The sequence below is a fragment of the Neoarius graeffei genome, chromosome 22 (genome assembly GCF_027579695.1).
Source record: "Neoarius graeffei isolate fNeoGra1 chromosome 22, fNeoGra1.pri, whole genome shotgun sequence".
NCBI lineage: Eukaryota > Metazoa > Chordata > Actinopteri > Siluriformes > Ariidae > Neoarius > Neoarius graeffei.
This window is the reverse complement of record NC_083590.1, coordinates 6,765,270-6,788,475: the sequence shown is the minus strand read 5'-3', so window position 1 is coordinate 6,788,475 and position 23,206 is coordinate 6,765,270. Positions and strand designations below refer to the sequence as shown.

The following is a 23,206-nucleotide window of genomic DNA, read 5'->3' as shown; positions in this document are numbered from 1 at the left end:
CAAACTTTCAAGCACCACTGTACACTCACCACTCGAAGAAAAACTTCAGTGCCACTGTGTAATATCCTCTCTCTCTCTCTCTCTCTGATATATACACATATATAATTTCTTTTCTGCTTTTACACACTTCCACATACAGTACATTCACTCATGATATACAGTTGGAGATTTATACCATCATGTACACAAATATTTTGGATATAAGAAAGCAAAACAGCGTGAACATGTAATTTTCCTCTTTATTTGCTTTATTATTACAATTTCTTATATTAATCAAATGATACTAAGAAAATAATTTCTCATTTAAGGTAAATTTTATTAACACCAAAAACAACAGATTCTTAGCAGATTAGCAAAGCTACAGTTTCCTCAGGTGTAGTATTTTAAACCATTCAGTACGTAGTGTGCTCAGTTTGTGACCTATGAAGGGTCCTTCATCTAGATCAGGGGTCTTCAATCCTATCCGCAAAGGGCCGGTGTAGCTGCAGGCTTTCATTACAGCCAAATTGGAGGCTCACTTGATTGTTGATTGGAGATGAGGGTGAAATGATTAAACAAGTGAAATCAGGTGTAGCTCCTGCTTGGTTGGAATGAAAGCCTGCAGCCACACTGGCCCTTTGCGGATAGGACTGAAGACCCCTGATCTAGATTCTTCTATATACGACTTCACTTCCTGTCATTAATGTGAATTAAAACATGATGAAGCAAAGAGCTAATTAGTTAAAGCAATGCACAAAGCACTGTGCACTTTCATCATATCCGTGCAACCCAAGCTGAAATCTTCACTGTTTTGTCTCTCGCGGTTTGCCTTTTCCCTCAGAGATGATGTGCTCCGGCGCCGCCCTGGCGAACCACTCGGACCACGAGCCGTCGTACAGGCACACACCTGGGTGTCCGCACAGGTGCGCTGCGAGTGCAATGTGGCACGCTGTGACACCTGAACTGCATGTTATCCAGAAGGGTTTCTGAAGGTCGACGCCTGCATCCTGGAACATTGCCATCAACTCCTCCACCGGACGCTGCAGTCCTGAGGAGTCCATGAAGGAAGGAAAGGGCATGTTGATGCTGCCGGGGATGTGGCCGGGTTCCGTATCTAAGGGAGAAGGGGTGTTACCAAATTATGCACAGAAATTTAACAGGGCAAGAGTAAAGGGGATTTTTTTTTTTTTTGCACTAAATTCAAACCACAATAACATTCTCACTTTAAACCTTTACGGTGTCTCTGGCTTTCATTATTATTATTATTATTATTTTACACAACTTCTTTTGGAGCTGTGGTTCTGTCTGTAATGACTGCTGCTAAACCAGATGCCATTCTCAAGAACTCAGGTTTTATTCTTCTGCACTGCAGAACCTACAACGCTATGCACTGTCATGTCATGTCATAGCAGCGCCATCTATCGGCTACACGGTATCAGTACACTGTCCATCAGTCTAATCAGAGAGAGACGGTGATTAGACCTGCCATAAATAAATAAATCACGTGACTGTGACTTTAACGCGCTGTTTAAAGCTGAGCGCGTGGCACGGTGGGTCGGGAGGTTTGGTGGTAACGTGGCCTGTGGGTGTGTTTTGGTTGTTGTTACGCGGCCCGTTTGTTCGTTTGGTTGGTTGTTTAGGTTAGGGCTAGGTTGTGTTTGGAGAATTCTGTGAGGGTGTCGGCCGATGGCCTGTATAGGTCCGGTATACGACATTCTTAAGAGTTCTCTGCCATGGCGGAGAGTCAGGGAGATGAGTGTTTTAGTATGGATGGCATTGATGATGATGATGGTAGCTGGCAGTCGAGGAAAAGGTTTAGATTGGCTATGACTAGAGACAAGGGGGGGAGAGGGAGAAATGCTATTTTGTTGTTGTGAGGTTTGAAGGAGGTGGTGTTAAAAATATGGACCCAATAAAACTGACGAATATACTTAAAAACCAGGTTGGGACAATAAATAATGCCAGAATATTGGATGATGGTAATTTATTAATTGGATGTGTGTCTGAGGAACAGATAGCAAAGGCTGAAAGGGTGCAAGTTGTTGGGAAGGCAAAAGTTGTGCGGGCGGCACGGTGGTGTAGTGGTTAGTGCTGTCGCCTCACAGCAAGAAGGTCCTGGATTCGAGCCCCGTGTCCGGCGAGGGCCTTTCTGTGCGGAGTTTGCATGTTCTCCCCGTGTCCGCGTGGGTTTCCTCCGGGTGCTCCGGTTTCCCCCACAGTCCAAAGACATGCAGGTTAGGTTAACTGGTGACTCTAAATTGACCGTAGGTGTGAATGTGAATGGTTGTCTGTGTCTATGTGTCAGCCCTGTGATGACCTGGCGACTTGTCCAGGGTGTACCCCGCCTTTCGCCCGTAGTCAGCTGAGATAGGCTCCAGCTTGCCTGCGACCCTGTAGAACAGGATAAAGCGGCTAGAGATAATGAGATGAGAAGTTGTGCGAGTGGTGAGAGTTGGTAGTGAGGGAAGTAAAGGTGTGATATATGGCATTCCTAAAACCCAGGGTGGAACAGGACAGGACATATCGCTTGGGCAGTGACCTCCCCACGGCTGGTGCTGCAACTGCTACAACTTGGAGCTGTGCCATATTCAGAAGTTCACCGATGACACAGCCATAGTGGGGTGTATCAGAGACGACAGAGAGGAGAAGTATAGGAGCCTGGTGAGGGACTTTGCCATTTGGTGCAACAGCAACCATCTGCAGCTCAACACCTCGAAGACCAAGGAGCTGGTCATTGACTTTGGGAGGTCCAGACCAAGGTCACAACCAGTTCTGATCAAGGGAGTCAAGGTGGAGGCTGTGGATTCCTACAAGTACCTTGGGCTGTGGCTGAACAGCAAGCTGGACTGGACTTGCAACACCAACCACCTGTACAGGAAGGGACAGAGCAGGCTGTACTTCCTGAGGAGGCTGGGCTGTGGTCCTTTAACATCTGCAGGAAACTCCTCTCGGGGCGGGGGGGTAACAGGAGGACAGAGGACGGGAAGGAGCAGTAGCCTAGCCTGACAAAAAGCAATACTGGATATTGTGCAATACCTCTCCTGCTGGACTTTTTTCATATATGGCGGCACGGTGGTGTAGTGGTTAGTGCTGTCGCCTCACAGCAAGAAGGTCCGGGTTCGAGCCCCGTGGCCAGCGAGGGCCTTTCTGTGCGGAGTTTGCATGTTCTCCCCGTGTCCGCGTAGGTTTCCTCCGGGTGCTCCGGTTTCCCCCACAGTCCAAAGACCTGCAGGTTAGGTTAACTGGTGACTCTAAATTGACCGTAGGTGTGAATGTGAATGGTTGTCTGTGTCTATGTGTCAGCCCTGTGATGACCTGGCAACTTGTCCAGGGTGTACCCCGCCTTTCGCCCGTAGTCAGCTGGGATAGGCTCCAGCTTGCCTGCGACCCTGTAGAACAGGATAAAGCGGCTAGAGATAATGAGATGAGAAGTTGTGCGAGTGGTGAGAGTTGGTAGTGAGGGAAGTAAAGGTGTGATATATGGCATTCCTCTGTCAGTGCAGATGAGCAATTTGGTAAAGAATCTAAAAGAAAAATGTGAAGCGGTTCAGAGTGCAACTCGATTGACCAGGGGAGTTGAGAAAAAGGAGACTGAATCAATTCTGATTCAGTTTAGCACTAGAGAAGTACCAACTGAGCTTTATCTTGGGTACATGAGGTATAAGGTGAGGGAGTTCATTCATAAGCCTATGAGATGCTTTAAATGTCAAAAATTCAGTCATATTGCCAAAGTTTGTAAAGGGGTGCAAACATGCGCAAAATGTGGGGGAGCTCACGAATACGGAAAATGTGATGTGGGAACGAGTCCTAAGTGTTGTAATTGTGGAGGAGCGCACAGTGCAGCATATTGGGGATGCGAAGTCATGAGAAGGGAGACTGAAATTCATAATGTAAAGTTGAAAAACAAAATAACGTATGCGGAAGCAGTTAAAAAGGTGGATCAGGCTAGAAAGGATGGAAGAAATGTCAGAGGGGACTTGGCTGCAGCTAAAGATAGGGGGGTGGGGCTAGCATCTGTTAAAACAAAGGAATATGAATGGAAGGAGAAAAGAGACCTGGTTATATTTATTGCAGGTGTGATAAATGCAACAGCGGAGGTCAAATCGAAGACTGAAAGAATTCAGATTATTACAAAGGCAGCAATCCAGCATCTGGGTATGGTGGGCTTGAAATGGGAGGAGGTGAGGGATGGTCTTAGTATAGTACCAGCAAATCTGGAGGGAGGCGCAGGATGATCTTTTACATTATGTTAATTCTTCAATGGAATGCAAGGAGTTTGCTTGCAAATGGGCAAGAGTTTAAAAAGTATATAGATGGTATGATCATAAAACCAGATGTTATTTGTGTCCAAGAAACATGGCTTCAACCCAGGTTTGACTTTGTTTTGGTTAATTATATAACTGTAAGGAGGGACAGAATGGGAGGAAATGGAGGGGGATGTGCTACCTTTGTGAGGCAGGGGATGCCATATAGGGTATTGGGTGTAGGGCAAGAGCAGGAATATGTGGTGGTGGAAATTTGGGCAGGTAATAGAAATATAGTAATTATAAATTATTATAATCCTTGCAAACAGTTGGGACTAACTGATCTAGAGGGAATAGAAGGACAGGATAGAGGAAATGTGATGTGGGTTGGGGATTTTAATGCCCACAGCACATTATGGGGTGGAGATATAACTGACAGCAATGGTCAGGTAATTGAAGATTTGGTAAATGATAGGCACCTAGTTTGTTTAAATGATGGTAGGGGAACTAGGTTTGATGTGAGGACGGGCCGTGAGTCAGTGTTAGATCTCACACTCTTATCAAATAGATTAGCCCCAAGGTGTGAATGGGAAGTGTGTGAACATACTTTAGGGAGCGATCATTATCCTATTGTTTGTACCTTGGATGTTGAGATAAGATTAAGACCAGGAGTGAGGTCAGGGAGGTGGATATTCGAAAAGGCAGATTGGGTAAGGTTCGTGGAAATTAGTGATTTATATCTTAGGTCAGTTCCAGACACAGATGATATTGAGGGACATGAAATGGAGGTGCGCCAGAGGATTTGTATGGCTGCGATGGAAACAATTCCCAAAAGTTCAGGGAAATTGGTTAGGAGTGCAGTACCATGGTGGAATGATGAGTGTGAGAAGGCTGTGAAAGGTAGAAACAGGGCTTTTAGAAGGCTGAAAAGGACACATAATTTTAAACATTTAATTGAATATAAACAGGCGCAAGCAATAGTCAGGAGGGTTATCAGACAAAGAAAAAAGACCTACTGGAGAGATTACTGCAGCTCAATAGGTAACAGTGTTGATATAAATGAAGTATGGGGCATGATTAAAAAAATGGAGGGTAACAGAAGAGAATGGAATTATCCAGTTCTTTCAGATGGAGACCAGTTGGCTGTATCTAAGATGGAAAAAGCAGAAATGTTTGTGAAGACTTTGAGCAAGGTTCATAGCTCTGATAATCTGTCAGAAGAGGAAAGACAGGGTAGGGAAGAGACAATGAGGGTTTATGGTGAGGTTGTTCAAAGAAAAGAAAACTCTGAGGACAAGTATAATGTTCCTCTCACACTGTTGGAACTTAAAAATGCTTTAGAAAGGTGTAGAAATTCAGCCCCCGGCCGTGAAGAAGTCTGCTATAAAATGCTGTGTCATCTGAGTGATGAGTTTGAAGACAGTCCTAAAATTGTATAATAGGGTGTGGGAGGAGGGACGGATTCCTGCAGGCTGGAAAGAGGCTGTCATTATTCTGATTAGAAAACCAGGAAAAGATGCAAGTAACCCTGCCAATTACCGGCCGATAGCTTTGACATCCCAGTTGGGTAAACTGATGGAAAGATTAGTTAATGGGAGATTAATGCACTTAATTGAGGAGAAGGGGTTGATGACAAAGTATCAGAGTGGTTTCAGGAAGGGGCGGAATACAACTGACTCTATTCTATGTCTTGAAGATGCAATTAGAAAAGCACAGGTAAAGAAAGAAACTGTTGTGGCAGTGTTTTTAGATGTTGAAAAAGCGTATGATATGCTTTGGGTGGAGGGACTTTTAATTAAGATGCATTTGTTGGGCATTGGGGGAAATATCTTTAACTGGGTAATGAATTTTTTGAGTGGCAGAAGCATTTAGGTCAAAATAGGGACAGACATATCAAGACAATGTCTAGTTGAAAATGGAACTCCACAAGGGAGCGTGATCAGTCCACTGTTATTTAAACTAGCAGTCCCAGCATTTTTCTATCTACCTAGAAGACCCACATGGGGCCATTTGGCCCGTCCGCTTTTCCCCAATACACTAATCACTCATTTTGTTATGGTAATGAGGCTGTTAGTGGCAGTGTGTGGGGTGAGGGGGTCACACTTCACACACTTCACACTTCAGTGGTGAAGTCATGTTGGCTACTTCTGTGTGAATGTGAGAATGAGGAATAAAAACACATTCTATTCTAAAATGTGAATATGTGAATGTCCCATGTGACCATAACGACTCATGTGACTGCAACCAGACAATTGTTTGATGGATAAATACCTCAGTGCACATGGACTATCGCTTCAGTTCCCTCAAGAATTTTGTGGTGAAAGAAGCTCCTCTCCAAGGAACGAAGATGCAGAGATTCAACATTCAACAGGCATTGTAAGATTTCATTTCTAAGGCTACGTTTACATTACGTCGAATCAGCGGATCATCAGATTAACGTTCTTAAAACGATTCGCGTTGACACTAAAACCGTTAGCCGTGCACACAGCAACACCAATACGCGGATACGCTCGGCTCCGCAGGCATCCTGCGCTCCAAATCACTCCGCCCTGAACAGCGAGTGCCCTCTGGAGGGTGCGCACTCCGGCCCTGCGCAGCTCACAGAGCGCGCGAGTGAAGTGAACAAGCCACGATTCGGGACTGAGCCGCTGTGTGTGAGAGATCCCAGCGCATATCACTTATTACTTGCAAGTGGAAGGATGGCAAGCCTAAAGACAATCATAACTACACAATGGGCAGTATTTGCATCAGTATTTGCAGTATTTTCATACTTTTATACTCTTTAATGAAAGGTGATACAAGGCGGAAGTCTGCGCCGTTTTTCAGCAGTCGCGTCACATGACCAACGCCAGCGAATCAGGAAGGTGGATGTCACAGTGACGTTGTCCAATGAGACGCCAGCTAGAGCTCAGCACAGCGTATTCGCGTATTCTCAATGTTTACACAGCACCGGAGCTGATACGATCTAGATTGAATACGTGGACGCTGGCGGATTCCCGTTTCCCCGCTTTTTCAGGGGGGTTAATGTAAACGGACAGTGCGTCCGCGAAGAAAACGAGACAGATACGGTCTAGTGTAAACGTAGCCTAAGCTGTAAGGTAACTAACAGCCACATTTCCATAACAAAATGAATGTCTACAGGGAGGACTTGGGGCCAATTGGCCCTCTTGTGGGTTTTCTAGGTAAAAAGGCCAAATGGCCCCTCTCTGGGACTTCTAGTGTTAATATCATGATCAATGATGTTTTTTGTAATGTTCAACCAGACATTGGCCAGTCTCTGTTTGCAGACAATGGTAGTTTGTGGAAAAGGGGAAAAAATGTAAGACACACTTTGAAGAGGATTCAGGAAGCCCTAACCATTGTGGGGAATTGGGGTAGGAAGTGGGGTTTTAGATTTTCAGTTGAGAAAACCAAAGTAATGATTTTTACCAGGAAGAAGATATGTGACAGTCTGGAACTACAACTTTACAACCGTCCCTTGGAGAGAGTTCCTTGTTTTAAATTCCTAGGTGTGTTTTATGACACAAGACTTACATGGAGAGCACATATCTCCAGAGTGGTAGATAAATGTAAAACTGTACTGAACTTAATGAGGTGTCTTACTGGAAAGGAATGGGGGGCAGATTTGACGTCTTTAAAACACATTTATATTTACCTAATTAGAGCAAGAATTGACTATGGGTGTTTGGCTTATGCATCTGCAGCGGCGACTGTACTGGCCAGGCTGGATGTAGTCCAAGCTGTTGCTTTGAGATTGTGTACCGGAGCCATACGTTCTTCCCCAGTGTGTTCCTTGCAAGTTGTGGTAGGAGAAATGCCTCTTGGTTTGAGGAGAAAACAGCTGCAGGCCAATTATTGGGTAAATATGATGGGACAAGGACCTGATCACCCTGTTAGGGGAATAATTGAGCCAAGCTGGGAGAAAGAGGTGGCAAATCTGTCAAGCTTTGGATGGACGGTAGAATCTGTGGCCCAGGACATGAAAATCCTCCATAGAACCTTTTGCCCAGGAGTATTGTGGCTGTTGATTCCTGTGTGGCAGCTGGGGGTCCCAGACACTGACTTAATGTTGCTAAAAATTAAGGAAAGGGATCCTGAAGCAGAGCTGGTATATAACTTTTATTGCCATGTAGAAAATAGGTATCAAGACTATGTCTTAATATTTACTGATGGGTCAAAGGATCAGGGAACAGGTGCTACTAGGGCAGCTTTTATTGTTCAGGGAATGAATGTGCAGGCCTTGAAGAGAACTTCTGATTTTTTAAGTGTGTTTTCAGTAGAGTTATATGCCATCCTGATGGCTGTGAGGTGGACTGAACAACTACAGAATAAGAAGGTATTAATATGCAGTGATTCAGTGTCAGCTATTAGAAGTCTTGGGAAGGGAATGTCCAAGGCAAGACAAGATTTGATACATGACATTTTACTGGTGATTAGAGATGTTGGAAGACATGGAGTGAAGGTATCATTTTTATGGGTACCTGCCCATGTAGGAGTCAGACTGAATGAAAAGGTGGATAAGTTAGCTAAGGAGGCAACTCAAAGGGAATCCATCGATGTCAGTGTGAGCCTATCAAAATCAGAAGGCAAGAGTATTGTGTGGCAGGAGTCTCTTTTAAGATGGCAACAACTGTGGGAGAATGACACAAAGGGAAGACAGCTGTTCTCAATCACTAGTAGTGTTACTGACTCAGTTAAAGTTTGCAGTAGTGGTAGACGTAAGGAAGATGTAATCATTGCTAGATTGAGAATAGGTCATACTGGCCTAAACAGTACTTTATTTATTTTAGGAAAACATCAAGATGGCTTATGCTCTTGCCAGGAGATGGAGACAGTTCAGCATGTTTTGCTGTCTTGTAGGAATTATGACAGCTATAGACAAGAATTGTTCAGTCACTTGAGACAGAATGGCATGACAGAGGTGTCTTTGAAAAGCGTGTTGGATATGGGGACAAGTGTGAAGTGCAAACGTCACTTCTTCAAGTTTTTACTGGACACTGGACTGTACGGAAGGATCTAGGCCAGAGATTCTCAAACTGTGGTACGCGTACCACTAGTGGTACGCGGGCTCCATTCTAGTGGTACGCCAAAGAATCACTTAATTAAATATAAATAAAATTTAAAAAATAAAATAAAATAAAATAAAACGTGAAATACTATCCATAATATCCGAATGGATGAAAATATCTTATCAACCAATGACAAGAAAATGAAAGGAGATACAAATTAAGTTAATAATTTTAAAAAGTTTGCAAGTGCTTCTGGGTAGCCATACGTAGCGTACGTACGCATTCCCGCCGGTTATCCACCATTGGTAGACTAGGCTGTGATGGGAAAAGGTGGAGGTGGCTTTGCTAATTATGACGAGTACGACAAAATTACTGTCGTGGCTTAAATCCGCGAATGGGAGCGTGGATCAGGAGAGACGGAGAACTGAAGAGGACGTGTGTGAGCCGAGCGCAGATGCTAATGACAGTGGCAAAACCAGCCCCAGAACTGCTAGCAAACGGTAGAAACCAGTGAGGAGGAAGTATGATGAAAAATACATAAAACTGGGATTCATTTGGAGCGGGACAGAGGAGCTGCCCAGGCCGCAGTGTGTTGTATGTGGGGATGTTCTGAGCAATGAGTCCATGAAACCATCACATCTTAAACGGCATCTTACAACCAAACACACAGCATTAAAGGACAAACCAATGGATTTTTTTTACGAAAACATGATGAACTGAAGCAGTCCAAGTCCACCATTCTGTCCTATGGTACACCTGTAGCCAAAGCACAGGAAGCTTCATATCGTGCCAGCCTCCTGATCGCCAGAGCCGGTAAGCCGCACACAATCGGGGAACTGCTGTGTTTACCATTAGCTAAAGAGATGACACCTATCATGTGTGGAGAGAAAGCTGCCAGAGAGTTAAACTTGGTGCCGCTTTCAAATGACACCGTGTCAAGGAGAATAAATGACATAGCTGACGATGTTAAAAAGACACTGATTGAGCGCATTAAGAACAGTAGATATTTTACCATACAGCTTGATGAGATTATAGATGTTGCAGATTTGGCCAATATATTTGATTCATTATTTAAGTACAGTGTTTTATTTTCCTATATTTAAACACAGTGTTACTGTTCAAAGTACTGTGTGTAATGTTACAGTGGCCAACAATATTAAATATACTTGTTAAATAAAACCTCTGCCTTGTTTTTAATGAATACTTAGGCCTACTACGCTACTGTATTTTAATGTTGGTCATTATGGTGGTACTTGGAGAGCCAAGTATTTTCTGAGGTGGGACTTGGTGAAAAAAGTTTGAGAACCACTGATCTAGGCCAATGGCGTTTTAGTTCTATAGGTGGCAGCAATGCAACTTTTTGGATGCCGGCTGCCTTAAAGACCCACTGACAACTTTTTACACCACGTAATATGTGTATTTATTGTTTTATTGCTGTATTGTGAAATAAAATATCCAAAACTCAACTTGAATAAAGGGTCATCTTTGTAGAAAATCAAGAATTTCAGAGCCGATTTTGTGTTTTTTGCCCCGGCTTCTACAAGTGCCATGAGCCATTTGCCCGTTTTTGCCGCTAGGGCAAGTGACGTCACATCAGTGTATGTCGTTCTGGATTGCATGAAAACAAAACATGAAGCAGGGAAGCTATCGAGATTGTCTGCCCTCACGTCTATTAAAGATTCTGTTTAAACAGCATAATGTCTTAAACATATGGTCCTGGTCACGTCACACTATTGGTCCCACTCCAAAAAACATCATGTCTAAGCTCCTGTTAGATCATGTTAGATACCAGAAGTTTAGGTCATATTTATGCAGAAATATCAAAAACTCTAAAGGGTTCACAAACTTTCAAAACATGCCGGATGACATATCTATCACTCCACACATATATCATGTATATTATCCTAACTAAATATCAGGGATGCAAACAGCCCGCCTTTTGGCGGATGGCGCCTTTTTCGGCTGAATCGCGCAGATCCAAATTTTTTTTTTTTTTTTTTTTGGGGGGGGGGGGGGGGCGTTGGAGTGTCTGATTATAATTTCAAAGTAAATTCTGTATTAAAATTACTAAATAAGCAAATCCGTTACAGTCCATGAAACAGGAAGTATAAGGATGAGGGAAAAACAGTTTAAATCGGGAAGCTGCGCACATTTGTGCAGCCTGAGCGGCAGGACTGCGCAAATGTGCGCAGCTTCCCGATTTAAACTGTTTTTCCCTCATCCTTATACTTCCTGTTTCATGGACTGTAACGGATTTGCTTATTTAGTAATTTTAATACAGAATTTACTTTGAAATTATAATCAGACACTCCAACGCCCCCCCCCCAAAAAAAAAAAATCGGATCTGCGCGATTCAGCCGTGAAAAAGGCGCCATCCGCCAAAAGGCGCGCTGTTTGCATCCCTGAAATATATGAAACAAGGTATTGGCCTTTCAGTTGTTGTACATTACTGGTATTAGCTGCTTTGGCCTATTGATAAGTAATATGCAATGGTATAAGACGCATTTGTGACGTTACAACTAATTTTAAACAACATACATGTATTGAATAACAACACATAGCCACGTACCCTGGCTCGTTCTCTTTTGGCAAAGGCACCACCGGACTTTCGCTTTTTGACCGCCCCTTCGGGGGTTTGCTGTCATCTGTTTCTCTTTTGACAGATTGATTCGGCCCGGGCCTGTCAAACAACGTCGGCACAGCTGACTCCTCCAACACCAGTGGATAAGTTGGATCAAACGTTCTTCGAGTTCTGGACGACAAAGTGAAACAGCTCCTCGAAATGTGCTGAACAGAGACGTGACCATTTTGTTGACTTCCAGTTCGCACGTGTTTTGGAAACGTTTCTTTCCCACTCTTTTGCTATCTCAGGGTGTTTTTTCCAAGGAAAGGAATGGAGTTTCACTCCTTCCGACGTGGTGTTAGAACACCCGTAAGCCACACATATAATCCCTTTTCGGTTAGACGCCATTTAACTTTTTCACGCAAGGAAATCACAACAAAACCACAGCTCAATATCACAAGACTTGTGAGAACTGAACCAACATAGTGACTTGTAAACGTCACTGATGTGACGTCACTTCCGACATCTCTGAATGAGCCCAGTTCAATCTCCCTGCGCGAAATTTAAAATTACTTCTGATGTTTAAAACGGACAGTTAAACCAAGAATTAAAACCAGAATTTATATTTGGAGTCATATATTGTTTGTTTACAAATTAATACGAAATGACTGTCAGTGGGTCTTTAAAACCACGAAGAAGAAGAAGCTGAGCGCGCGACGCTACACTGTTTACCTTCGCGCGGTTCGGGTTCGAGTCCCCGGAAGCAGCCCTCCACTCTCCCATCGACCAGCTGGAACTTCCGGTCGGTGAGGTTCTGCAGGACGTCCTCGTACGTCTTCACCCACGCCGCGTTCTTGTGGGCTGTGAAGCGCGCGCGCTCCGGTGCGGACGGCAGGTCGGTGACCGGGTGCCGCTCACACAGCCAGTTCTTCATCCCGCCGTCCAGCACGGACACGGAGCGGTGGCCGAACAAGCGGAACATCCACCACACGCGCGGCGCCGCGAACGAGCCCAGGTCGCTGCAGTCGTACACGACCACGTGCGTGTCGTTCCCGATTCCCAGATTCCCCACGTACTCGGAGAAGTCGCGCTCCGCGGGCAGCATGTGATCGAACGGGGACGAGGTGTCGCAGCACTCATCGATATCGAAGAACGACGCGCCCGGGATGTGACGCTGCGCGAACTCCTCACGCACGTTCCGTTTGAGTTGCGGGAGGTACCATGAGGCGTCCAGAACCCGCAGACTCGGACCCACGAGCTTGTTTCTGACCGCCTCAGCCAACCACTGAGCTCCAACTACAGCCTCCACCTGAGCCGCCATGACACTCGGTTCCTCTTGACGTTTGAGTCAGCAAAGAATCGGTTCGTTTGAACTATTTTAAGTGAATAAAACTGAATGAATCGGTTCATTTGAACTGTGTTTAAAAGTGAACGAATCGGTTTGTTTGAACTCTCTCTATTTTTTTTTTATGCCTCCGCCACTGTAAGGTGCAGGAGGCATTATGTTTTCGGGTTGTCCGTCTGTCCGTCCCGAAACCTTGTGAACACGATATCTCAAAGGCTAATGAAAGGAATTTCACCAAACTTTCACCATTTGTGCGCTTTAGGACAAACATGAACTGATTAATTTTGAGATCAAAAGATCTAAGGTCAGGGCGGCACGGTGGTGTAGTGGTTAGTGCTGTCGCCTCACAGCAAGAAGGTCCGGGTTCGAGCCCCGTGGCCGGCGAGGGCCTTTCTGTGTGGAGTTTGCATGTTCTCCCCGTGTCCGCGTGGGTTTCCTCCGGGTGCTCCGGTTTCCCCCACAGTCCAAAGACCTGCAGGTTAGGTTAACTGGTGACTCTAAGGCCGAATCCCATTTCACCCCTTGGACCTACCCCTTGGCCCTTCCCCTCCATTTTGCGCGTTCACGTGAAGGGGTAGGGGTATCCCAATCCCAGTTAACGCGAAGGGGTAGGGCTTCTGTACCCCTCCAAACGGAGATTTTCCTGGCGCTGACTCCGAACGAAGGGGTTTGAGTGATTTCCCACAATGCCATGCGGATTTCAGCGAGATTTCATGCGGATTTCAGAAAGATGGCGGTTCCCGCGGTGAAAGATTGTCATAAATGTATTTTCTCCATTATTTACGTGTTTAAGTTGTTATAACCGTTCTATTACTACGTCAATAGTGTTAACTAGCCTATTAACGTTAACATACTATAACATTAACGTTGTGTGATCGGTTGATGCAATGAAAATTGTGAACAAAGTTGTTATTTAGCAGTTAGCTCAAGTAATTACAAACAACAGAGGATCTGCTTTTCTGTTGTGTCGTTACGTTAACCAGCTTCCCATCCCTGTGTACTTGAACTAGGGAATCCAGAGGAAACACGCCGCTTGATTCGCTTTCGAGCTGAGAATGAGCAGCGATTTCTGAAATCCAAAGCTGCTGCGTACGTTTTGTTCTGTTATTCTCGCTTTTATTGTTTACATGAGTGTTCTGACACCTCTACTGGCATTTCTCCGTTTAGCTGCAGACAACCGTAAAAAGAGGCCTATAGCCCAGGACACAGTGATCACAACAGCAGCAGACGGCATTTCAGCAGAGATTTCTGGTTCTGCCTCTGGCTCTGACTGTAGCGGCTGGTCGCAGCCAATGACGCATTTGGTCGCGTTTTGCTAACGTAAACGCTGACGGAGGTACGCGATGACGTATGCGATCATTGAAGGGCTATCCCAATACGTAGGGGTTGAATTTCAAGCCCTATCCCTTGTAGCTCAGTTTCAAGGGGAAGGGCCAAGGGGAAGGGGGAGGGGTAGAAATTAGAATTGGGATTGGGCCTAAATTGACCGTAGGTGTGAGTGTGAATGGTTGTCTGTGTCAGCCATGTGATGACCTGGCGACTTGTCCAGGGTGAACCCCGCCTTTCACCCGTAGTCAGCTGGGATAGGCTCCAGCTCGCCTGCGACCCTGTAGAACAGGATAAAGCGGCTACAGATAATGAGATGAGATGAACAGGAAGTCACAGCTCAAATAAACAAACCTTTTCAAATGTTTTAACAGGGCATCCAGTTGTTTTTACTGGGGCTGTAACGATACACGAATCGATTCAGATCAGTTTTTGGAATATTTGGAACAAAACTTGACTGAAGAAAAATGATGACAGAAAAAAAGTCCTTTTTATTTCTGAATCATAAACAATGCAAAACACTGTGCATTTTGGTCTGTAAAACAAAAATCAAAGCTATGAAGAGAGGTTTAATATTGAAAACAATCACAATTGTCTATAATGCTTAACCATTTCTTAAAAATAAATCAATCTATAAATTCTTCCACAGACAATAAACAAAATCTCTGACTCAGGGAAAAGATCGATTGAAGCATAATGATCTCTGTGGCAGAGCCCGAGGGATCATTTTAACCTGAAATAGAGCTCCAAAATCGGCTAAAATGCCCGGCTTCCACTGCTGTTCCCACAGTGTAACTGTGTTAGATGTAAAATTAATTGAGTGCTGAGTCCCACCATGTGAATCACACATTTCAGTGATGTGCATTGTCACATTTTCATTACATCCCTAATTTTTACTGATGATCTTTATCCCTAGTTCTAGCATTCATCTGATTTTGATTTAAAGTAAACTTTTCTGTCCACATCCTTATAACCCATAGTTTGGTTTCTCCTGTAATGAAACCGTAGCAGGTCTCTGTACTAAAACATCTCGACATTTAATACTTGGTTTTTTGTTTTAAATCCATTGTGAAAGATGTTTTCTTTCCAGCCTGCTGTGAACTGGACCTGAATTAAGATGAATTTGGAACGATCACATTGCCACAACAATGAGGAGCAGTTTTTTCTTTTATTTGTGTGTGTCCCAGTCATGAGAATGTGATTAAACCCTCATGACCCTTTTTATTATGATGTGTGTGTTATATTTAGACCTGAGTGATTGAAGAGTGATTTGTTGGTTTAAATGGGATCACTAGAGATTTTGATTTTTTTTTATTTTTATTTTCTTGGCAGTAGTAAATGGTGTTTGAGATGTACATCAGGAATGGGATCTTATGGAAACTGAGCTAAAAAAAAGTCTCTCATATGTGTCTCTCTTCATGATGGTGACCAACTGATAATGAAAATAATCGCTGACCTTATTTGAAGGATTTTACTCCCATTGACAAACTCATGGCTTCACACCAACAATTTAATTCTCACCTCGACTTTACATTTCAGATGAAACAGCTCACAGAAAACAGAAATACTTTATAGTTAGCGTAATGGTTTTATTCATATTTTTGCACAATTAAAAAAAAAAAGATGTCAAGGAATGAAATTACCTGATGAAGTCACAGGCTGCGTACAAAAAGCCCGTGTTGACTTGCTTGAGATTTATTGAATGATTAGATGTACAAGCTGAGATACACATGTTTATAGAAAGATAAGATTTATTTTATCGAGAGCATCACTGCACTATAACTAAAAGACATCCAAAAGGACATTACAGGATTTGAATCTCTAATTCTATATAGGTGGTCATTAAAAAAAATCAACTTCTTTTAATATCTGGAAATTTCCTGTGTTTACTGAATCAAGTACGTTAGTAAAATGAAATACCATTGCTTTTCAAAACAAATAAAATACAAGAGGAATTGTGTAACTGCTACAAGAGTACTGTATATTTCTTTATAACTAAATACCAAAGCCTTGCTATTAAAATGCATTTTTTACAATTTACTGAATAATATATTTTTTTGTTTAAGGCATGTATTTCTTGGCTTTCATTCTGGGGATGATCTGCATGTCTCTAACATCATTGTGATGGAGCAACCAACACAGGTATCTTTCTGTACCCATACCCCAGCCACTTGTCAACAAAGGTATGGTTTTCCTCATATTGATGTACCATTTGTATGATTCCTCTGGCACAGCATGGTGTCGTAAGGCTTCTTGTACCATCTCAGGGGTGGAGTGTCGTTCCCCAAGCCCTACCGTCTCCCCCAACCCCAAGAGCAAATCGGCTGCTTTTGCTTTGGTTTCACTAGACCCTTCAACATAAGCTTGGTAGAAGGGCACACTGAGGTGATCCATTTCTGTCAACCAAACAGCACCACCATACTTTTCAATCAAGACTAATTCTCCTTTGCGAGTAAGCTTTCTACCAAACTGAGACTGCCCCTCTTGTACCCATTCAATACAGTCAGAAGATGGCATCATTGGAATGGCTTGCTCCAGAGTCACTCTTGGGAGTGGTTTCTCCATCTTCTTCACCAGATCCTGTGCATGAGACAGCCTGCCTGCTGTACTTAGGATCATCTTTGAGTGATTTTTTAACATTGCTTTAGTCAAATGGACCACATAGCCTTCTGCTATGCTTATAGCTGCATCCATGTCACCAAGCAGCTCACACTCAACATGGTAGAACTGATTCAGATGAGTAGCATCAGGGTCCTCTCCTCGAAAACTGGGAGACACATAGTAGGTACCTGGAAGCCCCTCTTGAAATCGTAAGAAGTATTCTAGCACAAACTGCATGGAATCAGCCAAGTACACATCTTGGCCTAGCATATTGACAAATACAGGCTCAGAATCAGATCCTAAGCCCATTGGTGAAGAAATGGTGTCAGTTGTGATTGGTGTCAGAGCATAGGAGTACTTACATTTGTTACTGAAGTAATCAACCGTACTGTGGAAGACAGTATTTTGGATCTGAAAGAGATTGCGGTACCAGTGGCTCTTGATGGCTAATATGGAGTGGCTTTGAGGTGTTTCCCAAGTGCGAGGTGGTGTTATCTTTGTAATTTTGGTGTGGATCTCCTTAAGAGCATCTGCACTTGCTGGAGGACCATCGACAGATGTGACATATCCGGGATAGATTGGGCAGAACTGAGGAGGCACAGTGGGAGGCATTTCACCTGATTTTGTGACAATTGGAATTAACTTGACATGAGCATAGTTGATTTCCAAACCCTCAAATATGAGGGCCACACCTGTAGCACCCATTCCCTCTTCCAGAAGTTGAGCTACTTTCCGTGCAGCCAAGATGAGGGCTGTGTAGTCATTCTTGTCTAGCCGGAAGATGTCACTTGATAGCGGTCGTCTTGGCACCACAACAGTAAGGCCAGGTGCATTAGGGAATGGGGTAAGAAAGGATACATGTTGATCATCTTCCCAGACACGCCAGTGTTGTTCCTCCCCTCTCACAATGCGTGAAAAAAGTCCACCGTGAGATGGATCTCCATGGAAATCACAGTAAGATGGAGCATTGGGGGTTGGGAGCTGAGCTCTGATCTTTGCCTGGACTTGGTCAAGGATTGCATCCTCACAACGTGGACCACTCTTTGAACTGCAATAACCAGGGTCATGTATGTGGAATTCCTCTTCCCTGGCAAGGTAAGCCTTCCAGTTGGGTTCTAGGCCATAAAGAGGTAGGATTTTGATAAGAGCAGGCTTGTCTATTTGGGGTCTAAACACAAGGGCACAGCGGTACACTCCTAGTTTCTCACAAAGCAAGTTAGCAACTGTTTGTGCCCCTAATAACATTGCCACATAGTCAGGCACAGTTAACTGAAAAATGCTCCTTGGTCCATTTAAGGCCTTTCGAGTGAGAATGGTTGTTCCTGGGGTCCATGGTTCAGCATGCAAATAAGCTATGAGCTCATCAGTTTCCCAAATCACATTTGCAAAGTTCATCATGGGTCTGAAAACTTCAGCTCGAGCAACACCACTGTTCATTGATGCAACAAACATTACCCCAGCATTTGTTTCGACTACAGCTTCACCTTTGTGATCAACAGCAATGATTCCTGCACATTTTGTATCCAGAACCTCATAAATCACTTCTCGACAGGCTTGTCTTAGATTGTACCCTTTGAGGTTGTAGAGACTAGCTACTTTATGAGCAACTGTCTGACATAAGAATGCATCACCATCACCAGAGCATGTCACCGCTAGTTTATCATCAGCATATATCCCAGCCCCGACAATTGCTGTGTCTCCAACTCTACCTTTCCACTTGCCTGATAACCCTCCTGTGGATGTGGCTGCTGCTAGCTTGCCCCAACAATCCAGAGCAACTGCACCTACAGTTTGAGGATGGTTGTTTGTATTTCCACTGAGTTTCATTGCAAGTTCTTTGTATCTGATATCAGTGTGAAAGTAGTCTGTTTTCATTGGCTTTTCTTTTTCTGAAATACCCTTCAAAAACTCCTGAGCTCCATCTCCTGTTAGTAATGCATGGTCACTCTTCTCCATGACAAGACGGGCTGCTTTTACTGGGTTCTTTACATTGTACAAGCAAGCTACTGATCCAGAGTTCTTTTTGTGTCCATCCACAATAGTAGCCTCCATCTCATGCTGGCCATTTTGGTTGTATGCAGAACCCTTGCCTGCATTAAATAAGAAACAGTCTTCTAAAGCAGCAACACTTCGCTGCACTGCATCCAGACTGCTGCCTCCATGGCTTAGCACTCGCACTCCCAGTGTAAGGGCTGTATGAAGGGCAAATTCAATAACCCCAACCACCTTATTGCTCAACATCATTTCCTCCCCTGCTCCACCATGAATTACCAGGGTGAAATCTGGCTTTCCTGTGAGAGTAGAGTCTGGGGACTGTTTGTCTACCACTTTATTCCATCCATTTGTGAAATCATCTGCTGCAATACCATTTGTTTCTTTCTCTGTTCCCAGAAGGCATTCAATGGCTCCCATCTGCCTGGCAATTGCATACTTTACTGCCAGAAGCATCACTAAATTTATGTTTAGTTCAAGACACTGTTTGAGTTTTCCTAAGATCCCAGCAAATGTTCCCTTTGCATTCAGCACCAGACGGACCTTGTCCTTCTTGCCGAGGTACGTAACAGCTAGCTGATTTGTTGCATAAACGTTCCCAACAGCACATTCAACACCATCCATCAGATCTGATCCAGTCAGGTAGATGGAGGGGCATCCAAAAATATCTAGAAATTTCTTAAGCGGGTTATCTTGAGACATACCATTGCGCAAGACAGCTAAATGAGGCCCTACACCACTACCACTTTTAGTGGCTTTGATATGTTTTTTGTGCTCCATGAATGCTAAGTGGAATTGTTGAAGGAGCTCTTTGGTATGGCGAGGGATATTGTCTGGCCCGATGCAAGACCCCAGCACTGTAACTAGCTGACGAGACAGCATTGTGACTGAATATGTCGGATCACAGCGACCGTGTTTGTAGTGTCGCATATGAGTAGGGGTCACAATAATGTATTTGTCAGCTGATTCTCCAAGAGTTTGCCTTAGAGAGAGCTGCAATGCAAAATTGATCCATGCATCATATAAACCTCTGTGATCCCTTAGAGTGGTGAAAACATCTGGGTAAGATGAAACTTCAAAGGTAACAATAGGGTTACTTGCTTCTGAAAGGGGGTAAAGAGATTGATCTAGCAGTTTAATGCCTCCTAGTGGGAACTGAAGAGGTTTTGGGTGGGAAACAGAATTATCTGATCCCCCTATATGCTCTACAGTTAGGGACTCTGAAAATTTCCATACGCGTCCAACCATGAGGCCAGCCACCATGCCATCCAGGGCACTGTGTTCAAACAGCATGCCAGTTACACCATCCTTGAACACCACCATGTTTACCACCTGTAGAGAAAAATGTCTATCAATTTCAATGTAAATGTACCTTTCAAAAATGCAAGGTTGGTTTTGAATGAACAAGTTATCATGGCTACATTGAAATACACTATATGGCCAAAAGAATGTGGGCATCTGTCCATCACACAATGCAGATCCCATTCCAAAACCATGGGCATTAATATAGGTTTGTTCCTCTTTTACTGCTATAATAGCCTCCACTCTAATGCCAAGGTTTTCCACCAGGTTTTGGGGCATGGCTATTGGGATTTCCGCCCATTCAGCCAAATGTACATTAGTGAGGTAAGGAACTGCTGTGGGGGGCAAGAAGGCCTGGTTCCCAGTTCATCTCAAAGGTATTCAAAGGTGCTAAGATCTGTGCAGTGCAACTGAGTTTTTCCACATCAACCTCAACAAACCATATCTTGGACCTCACATTGTGTACAGGGGCATAGTCATGCTGGAACAGGTTTTGGTCTCTTAGACAATGTTCAGACTGCACCCTGAAACGACCCATATCCGATTTTTTTGCCCATATGCGACCTGTATCCGATTTGTTATTGACAATCTGAACGACACAGATCCGATTTTTTCACATGCGACCCAGGCCGCTTGGATATGTGGTCCTAAATCCGATGCATATCCGATATTTTCACATGCGACTGCAGTCTGACTGGACAGGTTGCATTCATGCGACCTACACGTCATCAACAAGAGACAAACGTCACTATTCTGCGTTGGCTAATCCCGCCTCTTTGGTGGAAAACAACAACAGTGACATAATGCGCTATATGAACAGGCGCACACACAGTCTCTCTCGCACGCCGTCATATGCGCGATGCAGACATTAATGTTTCGCGTGCACGCGCTTGCTCACTTGCTCTAGATTCCGGCAGATATTCTCCAATTTGCGGGCATCAGGGAGCCACTATCAATATGCGGGAGACTCCCGGAACTTCCGGGAGACTTGGGATGTCTGCACTAGACAGTGTTTATGTAGAGAGCATGCGCACATCAATCAATCAATCAATCTTTCAATGGAGGTTGCTGCCATGGCCCCACTCACACACACACCCTCTCTCTCACACAGAGACACTCTCTCTCTCACATAGAGATTCTCTCTCTCTCACTCACTCACACACACACACACACACGCAGAGACACTCTCATTCACACACACACAACCTCTCACACAGAGACACTCTCACTCACTCACACACAGCACACGATATGCTTATTACGTGTCAATTTGCGCATGCGGGACACTTTTGGGTCGTTTTCTGTTCATATTGGAGATCGCATACAAGTCTCATATAATTGGTAATGTGAACGGAACGGCCTAACAAAAAAAATCGGATTTCACAACAAATCGGATATGGGTCGTTTCAGGTTGCAGTCTGAACGTAGTGTTAGTTCCAGTGAAGGGAAATTGTAATTCTACAGCAAACAAAGACATTCTATACAATTATATGCCTCCACCTTTGTGGCAACAATTTGGGAAAGGCCCACATATGGGTATGATGGTCAGGTGTCTAGATTCGTTTGGTTGTACTTGATTCTTTAATAGAATTCAGCCAAAATCTTAATGAGATCTCATCTATTATGAAGAGTAATAATCTTGCAATAGTGCTGAAATCGCATGGTCTAATACCAGCTTGAGAAAATTAAGAAGATATCTATCTCAGCCCACTCCACACTCGTTTCCTGGTTAGTTTCCAAATGCATCCACAGATTTTCCCTACATACCTTGTCGTAGTACCTCAGGCACTGGCTGTTCCCTCCTCCCAAACGGACTGCATTGAGGGTATTTGCCAGATCCACTGGTGCAGCGCAATCTTCCAGTGATAGAGCCACAATGGCACTCTCCATCACTCCAAGTGATCCTGCTGCTTCACCACCAGCTTTCAGGATCTCCTCCCTGACAGCGTACCATGCTTTACGATTAAGAGCAGAAAATCCACAAATTGTGGAAGGATCATGAACAGTTGATGCAGTTGGAAGATGCAGGATATGGGCTAGCTGGGTGTAGAGGGTAACAAGAGGTACAGGCAAGACCTTGCCTGCTTCACTACAGCTCTGTATAATCTGAATTGGAAATACACCTCCTTGGCAGATCACAATGGCATGGAGGCTTTCAGGATACACCTGAGAATGAGATTAGAAACAGTTGAACTGTAATTATGGAAGTTTATTCATATGTATGATTCAGACAGGTTAGTGTTCTGGCTATATGTCAGATGAGTCAGAGGAGTAGTTCAGTGATCTCTGGCTAAATCGCAGAGATGAACGTGTCTTCACATACTACACACTCCTCATTTTAATACAAACTGATTGTTTTGATCTGTATTAGATGCACTTGTTGTAAGGGTGTGGCCATGGAGAGATTCTCCAGTTAAAACCTGTTTAATTTTATCTGGATAGTACTTAAAATGGCACATCCATACCTTTATCTGATCCTGGTGTTCTCCTGGTAAACGACTGGCAGCAAACACCTCTGACTGCTGTGTGCGCTCTGTAGGTACATCACCCTCAATGAGCCAGGGCTCACTGTACAGCTTGGCTACAGCCCACAGCAGTGTGGTAGCCCTCTCAAGCTGTGCATGCTCTCCCTTGGCTTTGGATGGAGGCAGCACTGAGGGAATTGCTGTGGAGGTCGGCAGGGCATCGAAACAGGACAGAAGACGCTGCTTGAACTGATCAGTCACCCAGTTCTCATGGCAGGAGACACTGGATTTCAGCTGCTCGTGTATATTCTTGAGGGCCTCTGTTTGCTGGGAAAGAGCACTTTTATAGTGGATGTACTCCTCTGGACTCAGAACGAGTT

At 44.1% G+C, this 23,206-nt stretch overlaps 2 protein-coding genes and 1 long non-coding RNA gene across 3 annotated transcripts; 1 reads left to right on the top strand and 2 right to left on the bottom strand.

Annotated features, from left to right (window-relative positions):
* Window positions 1-295: 295 nt before the first annotated feature.
* LOC132870583 (thiosulfate sulfurtransferase-like) lies at window positions 296-13,157 on the bottom strand. The gene is made up of 2 exons (XM_060904274.1): window positions 12,528-13,157; window positions 296-1,093 (listed from the first exon to the last, which is right to left on the bottom strand). The coding sequence occupies exons 1-2, from the start codon at window positions 13,114-13,116 to the stop codon at window positions 783-785; spliced, it is 900 nt and encodes a 299-aa protein (XP_060760257.1). The 5' UTR covers window positions 13,117-13,157; the 3' UTR covers window positions 296-782.
* On the top strand, window positions 12,362-21,014 carry LOC132870586 (uncharacterized). The gene is made up of 3 exons (XR_009651140.1): window positions 12,362-13,157; window positions 16,533-16,608; window positions 16,701-21,014. It is a non-coding gene; the product is annotated as an uncharacterized LOC132870586 (long non-coding RNA).
* si:ch211-256m1.8 (uncharacterized) lies at window positions 16,047-22,867 on the bottom strand. The gene is made up of 3 exons (XM_060904271.1): window positions 22,827-22,867; window positions 22,129-22,527; window positions 16,047-20,391 (listed from the first exon to the last, which is right to left on the bottom strand). Exons 2-3 carry the CDS (start codon window positions 22,249-22,251, stop codon window positions 16,528-16,530), a joined length of 3,987 nt encoding a protein of 1,328 aa, XP_060760254.1. The 5' UTR covers window positions 22,252-22,527; window positions 22,827-22,867; the 3' UTR covers window positions 16,047-16,527.
* Window positions 22,868-23,206: the final 339 nt, after the last annotated feature.